This window comes from Schistocerca nitens, chromosome 3 (assembly GCF_023898315.1).
Source record: "Schistocerca nitens isolate TAMUIC-IGC-003100 chromosome 3, iqSchNite1.1, whole genome shotgun sequence".
Taxonomy (NCBI): Eukaryota; Metazoa; Arthropoda; class Insecta; order Orthoptera; family Acrididae; genus Schistocerca; species Schistocerca nitens.
The window spans coordinates 605,199,922-605,220,671 of NC_064616.1; the positions used below are offsets into that span (position 1 = coordinate 605,199,922).

The 20,750-nt window shown below is 38.5% G+C and overlaps 1 protein-coding gene across 1 annotated transcript in view; it reads left to right on the forward strand.

The window, feature by feature from the left end:
- The window catches only part of LOC126248535 (hemicentin-1-like), an 838,517-nt gene that overhangs the window by 757,496 nt on the left and 60,271 nt on the right, over positions 1-20,750 (forward strand). Inside the window, exons 52-53 of the mRNA XM_049949594.1 lie at positions 10,357-10,575; positions 18,889-19,015. Coding sequence (XP_049805551.1) covers positions 10,357-10,575; positions 18,889-19,015 — 346 coding nt within the window. The remainder of the gene's footprint in view (positions 1-10,356; positions 10,576-18,888; positions 19,016-20,750) is intronic.

Below are 20,750 nucleotides of genomic sequence, written 5' to 3' on the forward strand. Positions count from 1 at the left end.
TAAAGCTAACTAACCTAAGGACATCACACACATCCATACCTGAGGCAGGATTCGAACCTGTGACCATAGCAGGCACGCAGTTCCGGACTGAAGTGCTTAGAACCGCTAGGCCACAGTGGCCGGTGATGATTGCCTCAGTGCTCATAGCAATTTTGTCTGACTGGTATACTGATTCTAGACTGTACTGCCTTTGAAAAGAAACTTTTTGATTGCCCCTTGTAATACATCCAAACAGTATCTCTTCCTCTCACTTTTTCATGCCAAAGGTGCAATTAGTTTTCACTTGGAAGTGGAAATGTTTACATTTTAACATCCTTATGTCACTAATGAATGACCTGATTCATTTTAAATACAAAACTGATATTTACAATTTTCACATAATAATTCTACTTCTGATAATGACCAATAGCTATGGGAATATAATCTATTGTTCCTGTTTTTCAGTAGTACAAAGGACGTGAGCTCAGCATTTGTTTCAGAACTACAAGATCATTTTTTAATGTTTACTTTTCTCTGAAAGTGATGTTACAGTGTTATAAAAATCAAAATAGCATCCTAGAATCAACATTTGTCAAAAACATGTTTGTTTACAAATTTTTATTTAAGACACAATTTAAATACATTATGCTTGGATTATAACCCAACATGACACGTTTGACAAAATTCAAAATGCATTGTGAATACTCAATTTATAAGTTTTCTAATGAGCTATAAATTCTCAAAATGTAATGACTTTTCATAAATATGCAGATTTTTGATGTTAGTGGTTCATTAGATTGTGTACTAACTTTTATATCATAATAGTTTTGATTTCATTTTTTTGTGGAAGTTATAAAAGGAAATTGAGTATTATCTATATTTAAATTGTTGCTTTTCAATATATTAGTTTTAGATATTTGTGTGTCACAAACATACTTGAAATTATAGCTCATTAAAAAAACTAACTTTTGTTAATTACACACTTGTATCACATCAAATGATTCTCTTCAGTTGTCGTTGGTCCCATTCATGCAGGATCATTTCCCAGCCGCAGCAATATTGAAGATTTGATGTTTTATCAGATTCCTGATAATCACGGTACACTCATGAAATGGTCGTACAGGAAAATCCCCACTTCATTGCTATCTTGGAGATGCTGTGTCCCATCGCTTATGCACTGACTGTAATATCACATTCAAACTCATTTAAATCTCGATAACCTACCATCACAGCAGCAGTAACTGATCCAACAACTGTGCGAGACACTTGTCCTATATAGGTGTTGCTGACCACAGCACCATATTGTGTCTGTTTACATATCTCTGTATTTGAATATGCATGCTTATACCAGTTTATTTGGTGCTTCAGTGTACATTGCCTTACCAAAAAGTCAAGCACATGGGAAACATGGTCTGAGGTCAATGTAACTTTGTACACAATTACGCAATCTGTAGGTATGCCAATGATTAGAGCTGCAATTCTCTGTGACTGGTAGAATGGCCCCCAGACTTCATTAGTGTTGTTTTTGATTAGTGTTATTACCAGGCCTGATAAGGTACATAAGGGGCATGAACAGCATCAGATGTTTACTGATCACTGTAAAGTACCAGGAGATGCTGCATATTCATGTGAGACACCAGTATCTGCACCTGACAGAGTTCGAAAACTGGCTCATTGTGAGTCTCTGTTTGACTGGCTTTTTGAATCGTGCAGTATCCAAAGTTTTGGTGCATTTTGGATGTGGCAGTGGACCCATGTTTGACTGAATAGGAACATGAGAGCAGGCATGCTAGTTTGCAAGGCTCTGGTTGACCATGTCTGACCACAACAAGACAGACTCACTGTATTGTACTGTGCAACCCCTTCACATCTGTGTCTCCAATCCAAGAACAAGAAATGGACTGTCTGCAACATTCTGTGTCATCTCATACCATTAGTCAGCGATTAGTAGCAGCTGTACTAGGGAATTACTGTCCCATTTGTAGGCTGTTATTAAACCCACAACACAAAAAATTTTATTTGAGTGCATCACTCGATGGGAGTGTGGATCAGCTGTGAGGCATACCGAGACAGTCTGCAGAGTTGCAATAATGCTGTGTCCCAGATGCTGCAGTGGTTGTACCACACCTGCCTGGTAAGCAGGAGATCCTGGTTTCGAATCACTGTGCAGTACACATTTTCAGTCATCACTGCTGATTCCACTTAATGTCCCACTGTAGCTGACAGCAGTGATCCCCCTTCAACTTACAAAAATTTGTCTTTGGAGCAGTGCCATGATTGGGAAGCACTGACTGTTGATGAAGGATGTACCACTGTGTTCTGCAGTGAATCACAGTTCTGCACTACCCCGAACGTCCATTGTTAGCTTGTGTGGTAGTGACCTGACAAGAGGTCCCATTCTCGTAATGGTTTGGAGAGGCATAATGGTGTTACACATGGCATCATGGTACAGAAAACCATCTGTTGTGGCTTCAAGTCACAGCTGGTAATGATTGAGGGAGCTCTGATGGCAGAATGATATGTCATGGACATCCTGCACCCTCATGTGTTACCTCTGAAGTAACAGAATCGTGGAGCCCTTTTCCAACAGGACAATGCTTATACACGCTAGATAGCCTGATCTGTCTCGTGTAGAATATGTGTGAGACCAACTCAGATGTCAACTCTGTCCAAATGCTAGTATCTAGAACATCAAGTACCACTTACAAAAGTTGTGGACCAACTTGCCTCAGGAGAGGATCTACCTGATAAGTGGGCTCATACTACCAAGTTCTTTGTGAATGTAATGTGATAAATAACTTCACATTCCCTCTCAAGTCATGAAGTTTTGTTTCATTTTCTCCTCATCTTCTGGGTGCTTCATGTTTTTTGTCAGGCAGAGTAATTCTAGCTAGTTAATTATAAAAATATACAAGATACCTTCAAAATATCTTTTTTTGAAGTAGCTGGGCTACCTTAATGTGGACCTGTGTTACTTTGAAAGGTATGTCATAGTGCTTGGGGATTTTTACATAAATATCTTTACACACAATAAAAGAAAAACAGACCCAGAAATTTTGATGTAGTCCTACAGCTTTTCTAGTCAATTTTCTCACTATAATAACTCCAAATTCTAGTGCACTAACACATTTTCTTTCTGTGTAATGGCCTCAATGTTGGTGGGATATTTACCCCTGATCTTCCTTCTTGTTTGTTGTATTTTTATAGTAAATTTCTTAATTGTCTCTCTAACCATGATGGGCAGAGGCCTACTCTTAATGACAAATATTTGCTGTTGAACAATTGAGCTCCACTGGAAAGCAGTGAGGTCAGTACATAAAGAAGTGATTTATGACTTTATATCATGCCTACAATATGAAGATTGTAGACACATGTGTTGTGAAAAAGATGTCAATTCCAAGTATAACTTGTTTATTAGTGCAATTTCAAAATGTAGGAAAAAATGTATGGATTGGCACAAAAAATTCACAAAGAAGTGAGTGATTATCATGAGAATAGAGATGTCTTAGAGAAAAGTTATAATTGTATATCACATTATCATGAAATTAGAACAATGTAGTAAATTATGAGGTGTGAAATTGAAGTGATCTGCACCAACTGAAATAGAGGCATTTTAAATGGTGTCGAAATACATATAGGCAATCACAAAAAGATGAGTTTTTAAGTGTTCTTAAATAAATGGGCTGCAGTGGCTTCATAGGAAAAGCTAAAGGAATACTGAGACATCCTTATTCTAATATTTTTAAAGAAACAAGTACATGTTCTATAGCCATTAAAGAAGTAAGGAAAACCATATCTGTTTTATGATTGAAGTTTCAACAAGTGTAGATAATATTTCCAGAAAATTGCTAAATGCCTCCTGCTCAGAGGATGTAAAGTCAGTTGTTTTCCACAAATGTAATGCATCACTCAGTCAGGATTCTTCCCTGGAAGATTTATTGATTTGATTTTTAAAGCCTGGGAATTTTACATTGTGTTTTCATAAAAACATGAGGCTAATGACAAAACGTTAAATATACAGTAAGTATTTTTTTCATAACATAGGGCACATGCAACAAGAAAAGATGTATATACTCACAGTAGTAAGTTCCACTTACTTTCACTTGCTTTTAATAGTTAACAAATAAAATTATACATCAAAATACTGGACACATATAGTGCCAAAAATGACTATGTCTATGAGATATAGAAATATTAAAGCTCACAGTAGCTACGCAAATATTAAAAAACATAAACAGTGTGTGTGTTGTGTGTGTGTGTGTGTGTATGTGTGTGTGTGTGTGTGTGTGCGTGTTTGGTCTATGCATCTTATGCTGAAACAACTGTGCAAGTTATACAACAAATAGAATATTATGCTTACAACAAGATTAATAAATCTTTTCTTAAGATTTAAACTGTGTGGCATAAAGGATGAGTGCATATAGTTAATGTAAATTTACCTTCAGTTACTTGTCAACAGAATAAAAAGTGTGCTACATTAGCATTTCACTTCCTTCTTACCTAAAGGTATTGCTTTTATTTGTAATCAACAGGGGTATTTTGTTGAAGCCTATGCTGTCCAAATTTCTCAGACAATCTTCACTTCTGCTCAATGTTTGGACCACTGGATGAATGTTTGCTTTGATTCTTGTGTCATGGTTGTGGATCTGTACATATATTGGAAACAAAAGAAACTTGCTAGAATGCAAATACTGGCAACTTACAATACATAAAGTTTTTTGAAAATGGTTTTAATGGTCTATCCCACTGACACTCTATTCATGATTTTCATTATTCTTTATTGAGTAAGGAATTTTTTTTCTGTGAAAAGCCCCCCCCCCCCTCCCCCTTAAGGGATGCCGTATACTATTGTTGAGTGTGCAAGCCCATGATACACTGTTTTTAGAGTTTTTATATCACATTCCTGTCTGAAGATTCTGAATGCATAACAGAAACTTCTCAAGTTTTCTCTGTGGTGGTCCCACAAGAGTAAACTGGCCATCTGCATCCCCAGAAATTGTCTCTGCATCTTGTTCAACTTCTTTGCCTTCAACATGTATGGGTTCCATATACACATTATGGTTTCAGTATGGTTTAGAGATTGTATAAATTACCTCATTTGGATTTAGCAATAGTCTATTGTTATGAAGTAAAGATAGAAGTGTTTCAGTTGTGCCATTAATCTTGCATTTCAGTTGAAAAGCTGAGGTGGACTGGAAGAGAAAATTTGTGTCATCTGCAAACTATACAGAAATATTTGGTAGATTTAATGGAAGATCATTAGATGTTCTGAGAAATATCAAGTGCTTATTGAGCTGTTTCAACATTACATACAGATGTGACAGTTTTCACAGAAATATTCTGTAATAACTAATTTGAGATACTATGAGCACCACATGCAGATGGTGATTTTGTGGCTCATGATTTTTCAATTACTGGGATCAGAAAAATGGGTCACATCTGATATTGGGAATAAAGTTTTTGTGATTCAGCTTGTATGGTGATTCCTTCACCAGCGAAGTGAATTCAGTTTTTTATTATATATTTGTAAATGTTAATATTGTCAAGGTTCAGAGTTAAAGGAGATTACTCACCAAATAGCAGAAGCATTGAGTTTTCAAAAGGCATACACACAAGAGAAAGAAAGCTTTGCTAGATTTTAGAAAAAATCCTGTGAAAAGCTAGAGTACACACACACACAAACCTTTGTGCATCTACATTGTGTTGGCTGAACACAAAATGCTGGGATTTACATTCTGCCACAATTTTCCTTGTGATAATTGCTGATAATGTTTATTTCAAACATTTCTATTATCCTGTAGAAGGGCTGTTCCAGTAACAGGTCATAGATTCTAAGTAAAGCAGTCATCATGGCTTTACTAGCCACGGTGCTGCTGTAGGTGATATGCTGTTACCTTCTTCCAAACTCTGAAATGACTTACCAGCCAATTATAGGAGGACCTACAGTTTTACATGGGTTGCAAACCACAGTGCAGCTTTTTCACATCAACAAATACCACCAGAGGTGAAAGACGTGATATTTGATAGACAAAAATCCTAAAGCTGACTGGGGATCAACACAAAACCTTTGGATTTCTAGTCTACATCTACATCTACATCTACATCCATACTCCGCAAGCCACCTGACGGTGTGTGGCGGAGGGTACCCTGAGTACCTCTATCGGTTCTCCCTTCTATTCCAGTCTCGTATTGTTCGTGGAAAGAAGGATTGTCGGTATGCTTCTGTGTGGGCTCTAATCTCTCTGATTTTATCCTCATGGTCTTTTCGCGAGGTATACATAGGAGGGAGCAATATACTGCTTGACTCTTCGGTGAAGGTATGTTCTCGAAACTAACAGAAGCCCGTACCGAGCTACTGAGCGTCTCTCCTGCAGAGTCTTCCACTGGAGTTTATCTATCATCTCCGTAACGGTTTCGTGATTATTAAATGATCCTGTAACGAAGCACGCTGCTCTCCGTTGGATCTTCTCTATCTCTTCTATCAATCCTATCTGGTACGGATCCCACACTGTTGAGCAGTATTCAAGCAGTGGGCGAACAAGTGTACTGTAACCTACTTCCTTTGTTTTTGGATTGCATTTCCTTAGGATTCTTCCAATGAATCTCAGTCTGGCATCCGCTTTACCGACGATCAACTTTATATGATCATTCCATTTTAAATCACTCCTAATGCGTACTCCCAGATAATTTATGGAATTAACTGCTTCCAGTTGCTGACCTGCTATTTTGTAGTTATATGATAAGGGATCTATCTTTCTATGTATTCGCAGCACATTACACTTGTCTACATTGAGACTCAATTGCCACTCCCTGCACCATGCGTCTATTCGCTGCAGATCCTCCTGCATTTCAGTACAGTTTTCCATTGTTACAACCTCTCGATACACCACAGCATCATCTGCAAAAAGCCTCAGTGAACCTCCGACGTCATCCACAAGGTCATTTATGTATATTGTGAATAGCAACAGTCGTATGACACTCCCCTGCGGCACACATGAAATCACTCTTACTTCGGAAGACTCCTCTCCATTGAGAATGACATGCTGCGTTCTGTTATCTAGGAACTCTTCAATCCATCACACAATTGGTCTGATAGTCCATATGCTCTTACTTTGTTCATTAAACGACTGTGGGGAACTGTATCGAACGCCTTGCGGAAGTCAAGAAACACGGCATCTATCTGTGAACCCGTGTCTATGGCTCTCTGAGTCTTGTGGACGAATAGCATGAGCTGGGTTTCACACGACCATCTTTTTCGAAACCCATGCTGATTCCTACAGAGTAGATTTCTAGTCTCCAGAAAAGTCATTATACTCGAACATAATATGTGTTCCAAAATTCTACAACTGATTGACGTTAGAGATATAGGTCTATAGTTCTGCACATGTTTGATGTCCCTTCTTGAAAACGGGGATGACCTGTGCCCTTTTCCAATCCTTTGGAACGCTACGCTCTTCTAGAGACCTACGGTACACCGCTGCAAGAAGGGGGGCAAGTTCCTTCGTGTACTCTGTGTAAAATCGAACTGGTATCCCATCAGGTCCAGCAACCTTTCCTCTTTTGAGTGATTTTAATTGTTTCTCTATCCCTCTGTCATCTATTTCGATATCTACCATTTTGTCATCTGTGCGACAATCTAGAGAAGGAACTACAGTGCAGTCTTCTTCTGTGAAACAGCTTTGGAGAAAGACATTTAGTATTTCGGCCTTTAGTCTGTCATCCTCTGTTTCAGTACCATTTTGCTCACAGAGTGTCTGGACATTTTGTTTTGAGCCACCTACCGCTTTGACATAAGACCATTTTGCAGTTGAGCCACGGAACTACACTAATACATCCTCAGTTCAGTAATATTTTAGAGAAATTTATTTATTTATTTGTCCATATAAATCTCTTTTGCATTACATATATCATATACTGGATAGTGGACAGAAAACCTTTTTAGCCATTGGTTTTACAAACATCAAACATACGTCATTTAAATTTTTATGACAAATTGGATCTATACAGTTAATAATTACATATTTTATTTACCACTGTACATTTTTAACTTATTTCTACAGTTCAAGGTACAAATTATATTTTTTGTTGTATAAGATACTGTGAGATTGAATAGTAGCAGTTTTGTAGAAGATAGGCTGTCACAGACTTTTTGAACTTCTGTAGTTCAGAGAGAGATTTTATGTGTCGTGGTAATCTGTTGTATAGTTGTATAGTTCCTGCTTGATATACACCTTTTTGGCATAAAATGGTGTTACAATGACTAACATATATATCACTGTCTGACCTGGTACTGTAATCATGGACACCTGTTTCCAATGTATAAATGCAGGGAAGGGGTAAGATCTTTAGATCTTTAAGGAAAGGTTTGCATGGTTTTCTGCTGCTCACTTGTTTTATTATTCTTATAATTTGACTTTTGTTTCCTGAAAACTGTTATAGTCTGGTGTACATTTCCGCAGCAAATGATACCATACTTCAGCATTGAAAGTACATAAGCAAAGTATACAGCCATAAATGTTTCTGCATTAGTATTGTTGCAAAGAATGGTAGTACATAGCTAGTCTTCCTAGTTTTGAATTTAGGTATGTGATATGAGGGATCCATTTAAGATTTTCCTTGATATGAATCCCAAGAAATTTTGTTTCAGTGACCACTAATGTTTTGGTTATCTATACATGTTTCTGGTTTTGCTGCATTTTTGTTTTGATCTGTGTGGAAATTCATGAGCACTGTTTTTTGGGGGATCAACTATTAGCCTCTTTCAGATAAACCATTAAAACACTTCTTTTGTAATATCTTTTGCAGATAAAGTAAGATTTTCTTTTTTATTTCCTTCAATCAATAGTCTGGTGTCATCTGCAAACAGTGCTGGTTCAGAATACCTAATGTGCAACAGAAAATCATTAATGTATACCCAAAAAATAAAGGGACCTAAAATAGAGCCCAGTGGAACACCATGCCTTATTCCAGATGGTTCTGAAAGGTGTACCTGGTGTTCATTTCCTTCCGTGCACTTAATTTCAGTTGCCTGGGAGTGATTTAATCCACTGATTTGGCACACCTCTCACACCATACCATTCAAGCTTTCTCAGGAGCACAGAATGATCTATCACATCAAAAGCTTTTGTTAGGGCGAAGAATAAACCTGAGATTTTTCTGTGGTTGTCCATTGCATTTAAGGCATAGTTTATCAGATTGAAAGTGGCTGTTTCAGTTGACACTGTGGCCTGAAGCCATGTTGACATTCAGAAATAATATTGTTCTTGTTGAAGAATTTCTCTGCCTCGTGATGACTGGGTGTTGTGTGATGTCCTTAGGTTAGTTAGGTTTAAGTAGTTCTAAGTTCTAGGGGACTGATGACCATAGATGTTAAATCCCATAGTGCTCAGAGCCATTTGAACCCATTTTTTTGTTGAAGAATGTAGTTAGTTGCGAAAGGAACACTTTTTCAATAATTTTCGAAAACTCTGACAGTAGTGACCCAGGCCTATAGTTCTCCATACACTGCCCATCATCTTTTTTATATAGGGGTATTAATTTTGCTATTTTCAGTTGCTGTGGGAGGACACAACATGGTAGGGATGAAATTGATATGTCTAGTAAAGGAGAGAGTATGTGTCTTGCTGTTATTTTTATAATATAATCTGGAATATCATCAATACCTGTTGAGTAACTACTCTTCAGTAAATTAATGGTGTTTAGGAGTTCTGTTTGGCCTATTGGACTGAGGAACATGGATATATCATTTACTTCAATAGCTGAAAGTTCATTCAGTATTGTATTAGGTGAGTTACTAAATTTTTCCTTCATTAATTGTCCAGAAACAGTTGCATAATAAGAATTTAAGTTGCTTGCAACTGCCCTAGCATCAGTGACATTCCTGCAATCATGTGATATCACAATATTTTTGTGAGTTGTCTTCTTCCCTGTAAGAACTAAGAGTATTTTTGAAGCTTACAAAAATGTGTTGAGTATGTAATTTTGTGTGATTTTCCAGCCTGTGGCAATATGTGTCAGTATGATGAAGGCTTGAGCCACAGTTGTTACTGTTAACTGACTAGTATTCTAGACAGTATATTTTTGAGAGTCCAGTCTTTGTCTGGTGCCACAAACACTGTCTTTGCATCACCCAGGCTATTACATCTTTTGAAATTATTGCTCATTTACAAGTATGGCCAGTGTAGCCATTGACTGTTATGCATACATAGTGATAATGGAACTGGGAACACAAAAATATACCATCAGTCAATCACCATGAGAAATCTACATAAATTATAAGAAATGTTCTGTGTTCTCCCATTCTTATGTAATTAACAACAGCATGTACAAATAACTTTTAGCAGCATCAATAAAGAATATAAGACTATTTTCTTTCAGTTTCAGGTAATGAGAACTGGGATTATGATGAGTTTGCAGAGTGGACAGACAGTTTTGAAGACAGGAACAAATACATGCCACATAATTTAAATGTTAATAGGCCAGTCAGACGACATAAAAAACCTAGAACTCGTCTACCAAAACAGTTCTTCAGAAGTCTCTCTAGCCACAATGATGACTGTGAGCTAGGCTTTGCAGTTAAGAATGGCATTTGTGAAGGTACTGTTATAATTTTTTCTGCAAGTATGTTCCAGATACAATAATCTAACAAAACTATACCTTCAGATGAATGTTGTGGCCTCTTCTTGTTTTTGTAATATATCATTTATGGATCAAATTTTGTTTTGTGGTATATGTATGTCTAATGTATTCAAAATATGAATTAAAATATCAGTTTCAGTAATGGCATGGTAATAGTTCATAAAAGTACATAATCAGCATGTAAGCTGTGTTATAAGTAGCACTTATACATGTAAAATTTGTTACTCTGTGACTATGATGTACTGCCAAAACTGTCAAAGTTTTTTTTCTTTTTTAATGTCAGTGCTGTACTTTTTATTCTTTTTTTGTCTATGGCACTGCTCCTACAAGTATTCAGCACACTGTATGATTTGCTTAAAATCAACACATATCATCTTACAATATACAAAATTATTGTCAGTTTAATGTCAGCACTGTCAGCAGTAGATTGATACACTTCACAGTTTTATGGACAGAATTTTTGCCAGTGTTTACTTTCAGGATGTGAAATGGGTAGTACTGCTGATAGACAAATATAAAAGTAAAAGTGATACACTTCCTAATTCTGGAATATGCCTTCCTTGGGGAGTGGAGAGAGCTTGATTTGAGTACATTTAAAGGAAGGCGGGATACATAGACATCAGGATGAGAGGGAGGCACCTATATATAATAAGGACAAATGGGGACAATGATGAATGGGGTGTTGTCAGATGTGGTACATTGTTAAACACTTTGGCAACTACAGTACAGAGATGTTAAGGACAGATAGAGAAATAGTGTTTCTGACCAGAGCGTACCTCACCAAGTCCTGTGGCTGTTCAGATTATGTTTTTGGTTCATTCCTGTTACAATAACATTACTGAAATAATTTGTTCACCACAATAAAAATTGTTAGAGAATGTTACAGAGAGAGACAAGAAGAAATGTGGAGATTTTGACAGTGAAAACATGCTGTTTACTAGCCACGGAATTGACCATTTTCAACTGTGGGTCATTTTAAATCACATTTAAATCACATATTTTAAGCTTCATATTTTATTTCACATTTGTGAAGCTTAAAATATGTGCTTGGAAATGACCCACAGTTTAAATTGGCCAATTTCATGGATAATAAACAGACTACAGCCTACTTTGGCCATCTTTCCATTCTCAAAACACATTGAGGCTGTGAACCCCTAGAAAAATAAAATTTTAAAATGTGGAAATATATAAAAAATATTAAGGTCTAATGCTCATAGGATATGTAAGAAAAAGAAAACAGAATGTCTGGAACCAAAATTTCAAGAGATAGAAGTACTAGAAGAACAGAACAAAACAAGAAAATTCTACCACACAGAAGTAACGACGAGGAAAAATTTTTAACGCACACAAAATACATGTAAAACTAAATGTGGTAAGATAAGTAGACTAACAAAAAATATTGGAAAGATGGGTAGAATATTTTGAACATGTGCCCAATACCAACTCAGACCAGGTATCAAGAGATCCACGAGAAGTGAAAGAGAATGTAGAGGAAAGAGAAGAGGGAAGGGAAGAACTAAAATGACCAACAATGCACCAGATGAAGTCAGTGATATATAAATCAAAAAATATCTATACACCTGGTGGCGATGGCATAGTGTTAGAACGCATAAAATTTGGTGGTCAACCTCTAACACATGAAATACATGCACAAATTAATAACATAAAGATTTTAGCACGTGAAAATTAGAGGCATAACTTCAATCATTAATTTTAATAACCTTTTAAATTCTGTGTCGAATTGTTTTTGCTCTCTGTAGATTAGTTCAGACGTTCTTTGCACAACAGTTTTTAGCATGGATAGGGACTGCGACTGCTGTGTTTGGATGCGGGCTGAGTTGGTATCCCTTCACTACCAGCTTCAGGCACTATTGGCTTCGGTCACACAGCTTGAGGCTATTGCCAGTGGGCATCACTGTGGGGGTCCGGATGGGGGTTTGTCGGGGACGGCCAGCTCGTCCCACGCATCCCCCAATCGGACTATGGCTGTGACTGCCCGGGATACTGCCCACATTGAGGCTGACCCCTCACCCATGGTAGAGTGGGAGGTCGTCTCGAGGTGTGGCAGGGGGCGAAAGATATTCCGGAGGGCTGAACGGAAGGCCTCTCCAGTTTGTCTGACGAACCGGTTTCAGGCTCTGTCTCCAGCTGATACTGACCTTTGGCTGGACATGGCTGCTTGTCCTGTCCCAGAGGTTGCCCCTCAGTCTGCAAGATCCGGGCGGTCGCAGAGGGTGGGCTTACTGGTAGTTGGGAGCTCCAATGTCAGGCACATAGTGGGGCCCCTTAAGGATATGGCAGCAAGAGAGGGGAAGAAAACCAATGTGCACTTTGTGTGCATACTGGGGGCAGTCATTCCAGATGTGGAAAGGGTCCTTCCGGATGCCATGAAGGGTACAGGGTGCACCCATCTGCAGGTGGTCACTCATGTCAGCACCAATGATGTGTGTCGCTATGGATCAGAGGAAATCCTCTCTGGCTTCCGGCGGCTATCTGATATGGTGAAGACTGCCAGTCTCGCTAGCAGGATGAAAGCAGAGCTCACCATCTGCAGCATTGTCGACAGGACTGACTGCGGAACTTTGGTACAGAGCCAAGTGGAGGGTCTGAATCAGAGGCTGACTGTTCTGCGACCATGTGGGCTGCAGATTCCTCGACTTGCGCCATAGGGTGGTGGGGTTTCGGGTTCCGGTGTATAGGTCAGGAGTGCACTACACACAGCAGGCGGCTACATGGGTAGCAGGGGTTGTGTGGGGTGGACTGGGTGGTATTTTAGGTTAGATAGCCTCAGGCAAGTACAGAAAGGGCAACAGACTCAAAGGGTGTGGGGCCAAGTCAGGACATGCGGGGACCAAGCAGCAATTGGTTTTGTAATTTTAAACTGTCGAAGCTGCATTGGTAAAGTACCGGAACTTCAAGTGCTGATAGAAAGCACCGAAGCTGAAATCGTTATACGTACGGAAACCTAGCTGAAGCCAGAGATAAATTCTGCCGAAATTTTTACAAAGGCACAGACAGTGTTTAGAAAGAATAGATTGTATGCAACTGGAGGTGGTGTGTTTGTCGCTGTTAGTAGTAGTTTATCCTGTAGTGAAGTAGAAGTGGATAGTTCCTGTGAATTATTATGGGTGGAGGTTGCACTCAACAACTGAGCTAGATTAATAACTGGCTCCTTATACCGACCTCCCGACTCAGCAGCATTAGTGGCAGAACAACTGAGAGAAAATCTGGAATACATTTCACATAAATTTACTCAGCATGTTATAGTCTTAGGTGGAGATTTCAATTTACCAGATATAGACTGGGACACTCAGATGTTTAGGGCAACTCTCTCTGCAAGAGAGGCACTCTGCATCGTGGTGTAGCTTGCTGTCCAGGTTTCGAGAGGGTGTGTTTCTGGATGAGGTATCGAATATATTGCTTCCCCCTACTTATACCTCCCAAGGAGATGACAAATGTAAAATTAGAGAGATTCGAGCACGCACAGAGGCTTTCTGGCAGTCGTTCTTCCCGCGAACCATACGCGACTGGAACAGGAAAGGGAGGTAATGACAGTGGCACGTAAAGTGCCCTCCGCCACATGCCGTTGGGTGGCTTGCGGAGTATAAATGTAGATTTATTGAATACAGCATACAAGATATTTTCTAGGATGCTGAATGGAAGGATAAAAATTTTTGCAGAACATATCCTTTGAGAATACCTATGTAGCTTCTGACCAAAGAAAGGCACCCCTGAGCAGTTGTTTGTCACTGGAAAAAACAATGGATAAATTTCATGAACATGACATAGATCTCTACTTCCTGTTTGCTGATTTTAAGCAAGCTTTCAGTAGCATTAATAGGCCATCATTGTACAAAGCACTGAAAGAATTGGGAATCTGTGACAAGTTTAGAATCTCAGTTGAGTTAACAATGAAGGGCACAAAGGCAAAAATAAGGGTGAACAACAAAATGACAAGGATGAAGTGAAACATGGTGGTGGTCTCTCTGCAGTCCTGCTTAACTTAGCGCAGCACAATCTGATACAAAACAGACAAGAGAAGAACAATAATTACAAAATCCAGTCAGATATGTGCATATGCAGATAATATTGCAATTGTGGCAAGATATGTAAACCCTCCTGAAGAAATACATGAAATAATGGAAAGAGAAGGAGCAAAAAGTGGCTTTACTCTAAACACAGACAGTGTTTAGAAAGGATAGATTGTATGCAACCGGAGGTGGTGTGTTTGTCGCTGTTAGTAGTAGTTTATCCTGTGGTGAAGTAGAAGTGGATAGTTCCTGTGAATTATTATGGGTGGAGGTTGCACTCAACAACTGAGCTAGATTAATAATTGGCTCCTTATACCGACCTCCCGACTCAGCAGCATTAGTGGCAGAACAACTGAGAGAAAATCTGGAATACATTTCACATAAATTTACTCAGCATGTTATAGTCTTAGGTGGAGATTTCAATTTACCAGATATAGACTGGGACACTCAGATGTTTAGGGCAACTCTCTCTGCAAGAGAGGCGCTCTGCATCATGGTGTAGCTTGCTGTCCAGGTTTCGAGAGGGTGCGTTTCTGGATGAGGTATCGAATATATTGCTTCCCCCTACTTATACCTCCCGAGGAGATGACAAATGTAAAATTAGAGAGATTCGAGCACGCACAGAGGCCTTCTGGCAGTCGTTCTTCCCACAAACCATACGCGACTGGAACAGGAAAGGGAGGTAATGACAGTGGCACGTAAAGTGCCCTCTGCCACATGCCGTTGGGTGGCTTGCGGAGTATAAATGTAGATTTATTGAATACAGCATACAAGATATTTTCTAGGATGCTGAATGGAAGGATAAAAATTTTTGCAGAACATATCCTTTGAGAATACCTATGTAGCTTCTGACCAAAGAAAGGCACCCCTGAGCAGTTGTTTGTCACTGGAAAAAACAATGGATAAATTTCATGAACATGACATAGATCTCTACTTCCTGTTTGCTGATTTTAAGCAAGCTTTCAATAGCATTAATAGGCCATCATTGTACAAAGCACTAAAAGAATTGGGAATCTGTGACAAGTTTAGAATCTCAGTTGAGTTAACAATGAAGGGCACAAAGGCAAAAATAAGGGTGAACAACAAAATGACAAGGATGAAGTGAAGCATGGTGGTGGTCTCTCTGCAGTCCTGCTTAACTTAGCGCAGCACAATCTGTACAAAACAGACAAGAGAAGAACAATAATTACAAAATCCAGTCAGATATGTGCATATGCAGATAATATTGCAATTGTGGCAAGATATGTAAACCCTCCTGAAGAAATACATGAAATAATGGAAACAGAAGGAGCAAAAAGTGGCTTTACTCTAAACACAGACAGTGTTTAGAAAGGATAGATTGTATGCAACCGGAGGTGGTGTGTTTGTCGCTGTTAGTAGTAGTTTATCCTGTAGTGAAGTAGAAGTGGATAGTTCCTGTGAATTATTATGGGTGGAGGTTGCACTCAACAACTGAGCTAGATTAATAATTGGCTCCTTATACCGACCTCCCGACTCAGCAGCATTAGTGGCAGAACAACTGAGAGAAAATCTGGAATACATTTCACATAAATTTACTCAGCATGTTATAGTCTTAGGTGGAGATTTCAATTTACCAGATATAGACTGGGACACTCAGATGTTTAGGGCAACTCTCTCTGCAAGAGAGGCGCTCTGCATCGTGGTGTAGCTTGCTGTCCAGGTTTCGAGAGGGTGCGTTTCTGGATGAGGTATCGAATATATTGCTTCCCCCTACTTATACCTCCCGAGGAGATGACAAATGTAAAATTAGAGAGATTCGAGCACGCACAGAGGCCTTCTGGCAGTCGTTCTTCCCGCGAACCATACGCGACTGGAACAGGAAAGGGAGGTAATGACAGTGGCACGTAAAGTGCCCTCTGCCACATGCCGTTGGGTGGCTTACAGAGTATAAATGTAGATGTATTGAATACAGCATACAAGATATTTTCTAGGATGCTGAATGGAAGGATAAAAATTTTTGCAGAACATATCCTTTGAGAATACCTATGTAGCTTCTGACCAAAGAAGGGCACCCCTGAGCAGTTGTTTGTCACTGGAAAAAACAATGGAGAAATTTCATGAATATGACATAGATCTCTACTTCCTGTTTGCTGATTTTAAGCAAGCTTTCAATAGCATTAATAGGCCATCATTGTACAAAGCACTAAAAGAATTGGGAATCTGTGACAAGTTTAGAATCTCAGTTGAGTTAACAATGAAGAGCACAAAGGCAAAAATAAGGGTGAACAACAAAATGACAAGGATGAAGTGAAACATGGTGGTGGTCTCTCTGCAGTCCTGCTTAACTTAGCGCAGCACAATCTGATACAAAACAGACAAGAGAAGAACAATAATTACAAAATCCAGTCAGATATGTGCATATGCAGATAATATTGCAATTGTGGCAAGATATGTAAACCCTCCTGAAGAAATACATGAAATAATGGAAACAGAAGGAGCAAAAAGTGGCTTTACTCTAAATGAAAATAACACAAAATACATGGTAATGTCCAATTGTAAGGCCAGAAGAACATCACACGATCTGCAGGCCTCTAATAAATGCGCTAAACTGCTTCCATTACCAAGATGTCCTTTTAATCAGTAATAATAATATGAGACATTGTATTAGAGAAAGGATACAAGCAGGAAACAGAGTCTATTATGCAAACTTATATGTATTTAAGAATTCTCTTATTAAAGGACAATCAAGTTAAGAGTGTACTATTCCCTTGTATGACCAGTTGTCACACTTGGGTCAGAAATCTGAATGATGAGAGAAGTAGATATAAACAACCTAAGGTCATTTTAAAGAAAATTCCTGCAAAACGTTTATGGGTCTGTGGGAGAGGCAGATGTTTGGAGAATAAGGTAAATACAAGAGCATACACAAGGAAAATGTGTAACAAAATTTATTAAATCTCAAAGAATATGCTGATTAGGACATATGAAAAGGATGACAGATGACAGGATGTCTTTCCACCAGAAGGGAGTGCCGATCAAGAGCCGGATGGCTGGACAGAGCGTTGGCTGACCTTAAAAGAGATGGAGATCCAAGGATGGAAGAGAAAAGCAGAGAACAGCTGTATGGAGGAAGACTGTTGGGAAAGCCAAGGCCCATCAAGGGCTGTAGTGCCAAAGAAGAAGAAGTATATGTTTTTAGTTTGTTTCATAAATTTTTGGAATTTGCTGAAACACATGAGAATCCACAGGGTAACCTGTTATACCAATAGAGCCCAAAAGCTATTTCAGCAAGTCTCCACAATACCTCATCTGGAGAAAGTTGTGAGCAGATTTCTGTGAAATAGGTTTTATAAAAAATGTTTTCTTAAGAATCCATTTGATTTCTTTGCATCTACCATGGGTGAGGCCCAGTCAGTAGCAGAAATGGATCTGATAATTTTTGTTTCTTGTGATTTCTCCACTTCTTGTTTCTGTGTTTCTTTGAGATCAAATGGTACTAATTGAGCCCTACAAAATTTTGGAGTAGCTGTTGGTGTACTTGTAATGTATGTTTGGAGTTGAGTTGTGGACCATAGCCAGTGGGGAAAAGTAGTGCAATCACTATGCAAAGATCATCTATTTCAGTGAAAGGAATGGAATAGAGATCAGAATTATTTAATTGTGTACTGAGGAACCAAACATGGTGAGAGTAACTAGGTTCAAATATATTTACCACATCTGGTAAATGGGCTACTATAATTTCTACTGTTTATCCTACTTTTTGTATGAAACTTGACAAAATTTCCTGTTTATTCAAAAACATGAACTATTTGCAACATTTGCCCTAAGGACAAATTGACTAATTTCAATCCTTCCTGTCAAATTTCCCTATCTGGCATGTAGTGTAAGAGAACAGATGTTTTTATTGCCATTCTACACAAGAGATGATCATTGAATTGTAATTGTTGACACTACTACCTGTAATTTTATAGCCTTCCAAAGTTTTTGTGCTTACATACTTACAAAAGCACACTCGTCTTATTTTGAGTGTATTTGTGTGTCTGTAATTTCCAAATCTAGTTAATAAAATACAGAAACATGAAAGAACACCACTCAGTAGATACAGCAAGTAAAGTCAAAATTTGATAGCTGGCTTTTTTTTATATGCCTGTCCATTGCACAGCATCCTGCTATGGTGAGTGGTGGTCTGCCTTAATCTCTCTTTTTACTTTCCATTCAGTATATGCAGTTATATTCAGATTTAGCTTAGTACATATTTTGGTATTATGTTTATTTACAGATATTAATGAATGCAATTCTGTACCAAAAGTTTGCACAAATGAACAGACATGTCTGAACAAGAAAGGCTCATACCTTTGTTTGGATACACCATGCCCTGAGGGATATGAGAGAGATCCACATACAAAGTAAGAGAATTGATATTAGTTTTCATTGCTCACTTACTTGCTTTAAGACAGGCATTCAACATATATAAAACTTTGTTGAATGTTTCTATTAGAAACTGCTTATCTTGATAATAAAGATAAATTCATGACAAGCTGATGGGTGATTTAAAACTTTGACTGCTATAGATATGCTTTCTGCACACCATGATGAGTGCTGATTTATGTAATATGTTGAAATGAGCTGTATATTTACTAGCTATTTCCTGTCAATAGTGGGCAAATCAAATCAGAATTTTATTGATACAATCAGGAATATCAAATTTTTAGAAGCAAGTGTTCCAAAATATATGACACACGCAGCTACAAAAAACAAGCAAGGAGGAAACAAAATCACTTACTGAATCACTAAAGACTGAAGACTCACATTAGTCTGATAAAGTATGAAGTAGACTTATGAAGATCTGTCCATCATACACTAGTTTTGTGCTTGGTCACCTGTGCAATATGTCTTTCAAATGTGATCAGTTTCCAGACATTTTATAAAACTCTTAGGTAAAATCACTTTACAAAAAGAAAGAAAGATATAATGTTAAAAGTTATATTCTAATAGTCTTGCTAGCAGTGTTCATGAACATTTTAGATAATGTATTGAAACTCATTTTCATATTTATTTGTGAAGCAGTTGCAGGACAATGTTGAAGTGTGTCCTTTGCTTCAACAAAAACATCTGACTGTTAGGAATGATGTAATTTTCTGTAACCGAGACAACACAGCATTAGAGGAAAAGCTGAAAAATGATTCATTTCTTATCTAAACTATAGGACACAGCAGGTTGTCCTCCAGTGTCAACAAACAAATTTGAATCTCACTTGGATTCTGATTTTATAACAAATTTCAGCAGCAGATTTTTACCATTTCTGAGACTTTCTGGAAGACCTGGAGAGAAGTTATGGTTATCTGTCATATTACTGTGGGATACCCTATATTAGTTGAGGTATGGCTCTAGACAGAATTTTTGAGCTTCAGAGTCACTTTCAACTGTTGATTTACTACAAAATGCTTTATGAATGGCATTCTTAAACTTCTGAAAATCCTCAAAATATACATTTATTTACGTAAATATATGCTGAAATAAGAAATGGGTGAAACATAGCCAAACCCAGTATCAAGAAGCAACTGTCCAACCTAGAAAGATGACAGAATGTGAAGACTGAGCAGTCATCAGAGAGGCACTCAGAGCCCCAGATTCATCATTGTCTATCTGATGTGCACCTAGTACTTCAGTGACCATGAGGACCATTAACAGGCAGCTCACAAAAAGGGGGCTGAGCTCACGACACGCGTTGCACTAACTACCATTGACATCTGTACACCAACAAGCTCATTTGCAGTGGTGTCAGGCATATTTGGCCTGGAATCTCATTGACTGGAGTTTAATTGTCTTCAATGATGAGTCCCACTTTGAACTGAGCCCCAATGATGAGCGAATAGATGTCCAGAGATGCTCCAGAAGGCGGTGGGGAGCCGACATGACTGTCGCCCACCATATGGCTCGACAACCAGGAGTGTTGGTCTGCGATGCCATTTTGTTTCATATCAGGACCCTTTTGGTTGTCACCTGCAGCTCTCTTACAGCACAGCAGCATGTCAACACTATTTTGTGGCCGGCCGCGGTGGCCGTGCGGTTCTAGGCGCTCCACTCCAGAGCCGCGCTGCTGCTACGGTCGCAGGTTCGAATCCTGCCTCGGGCATGGGT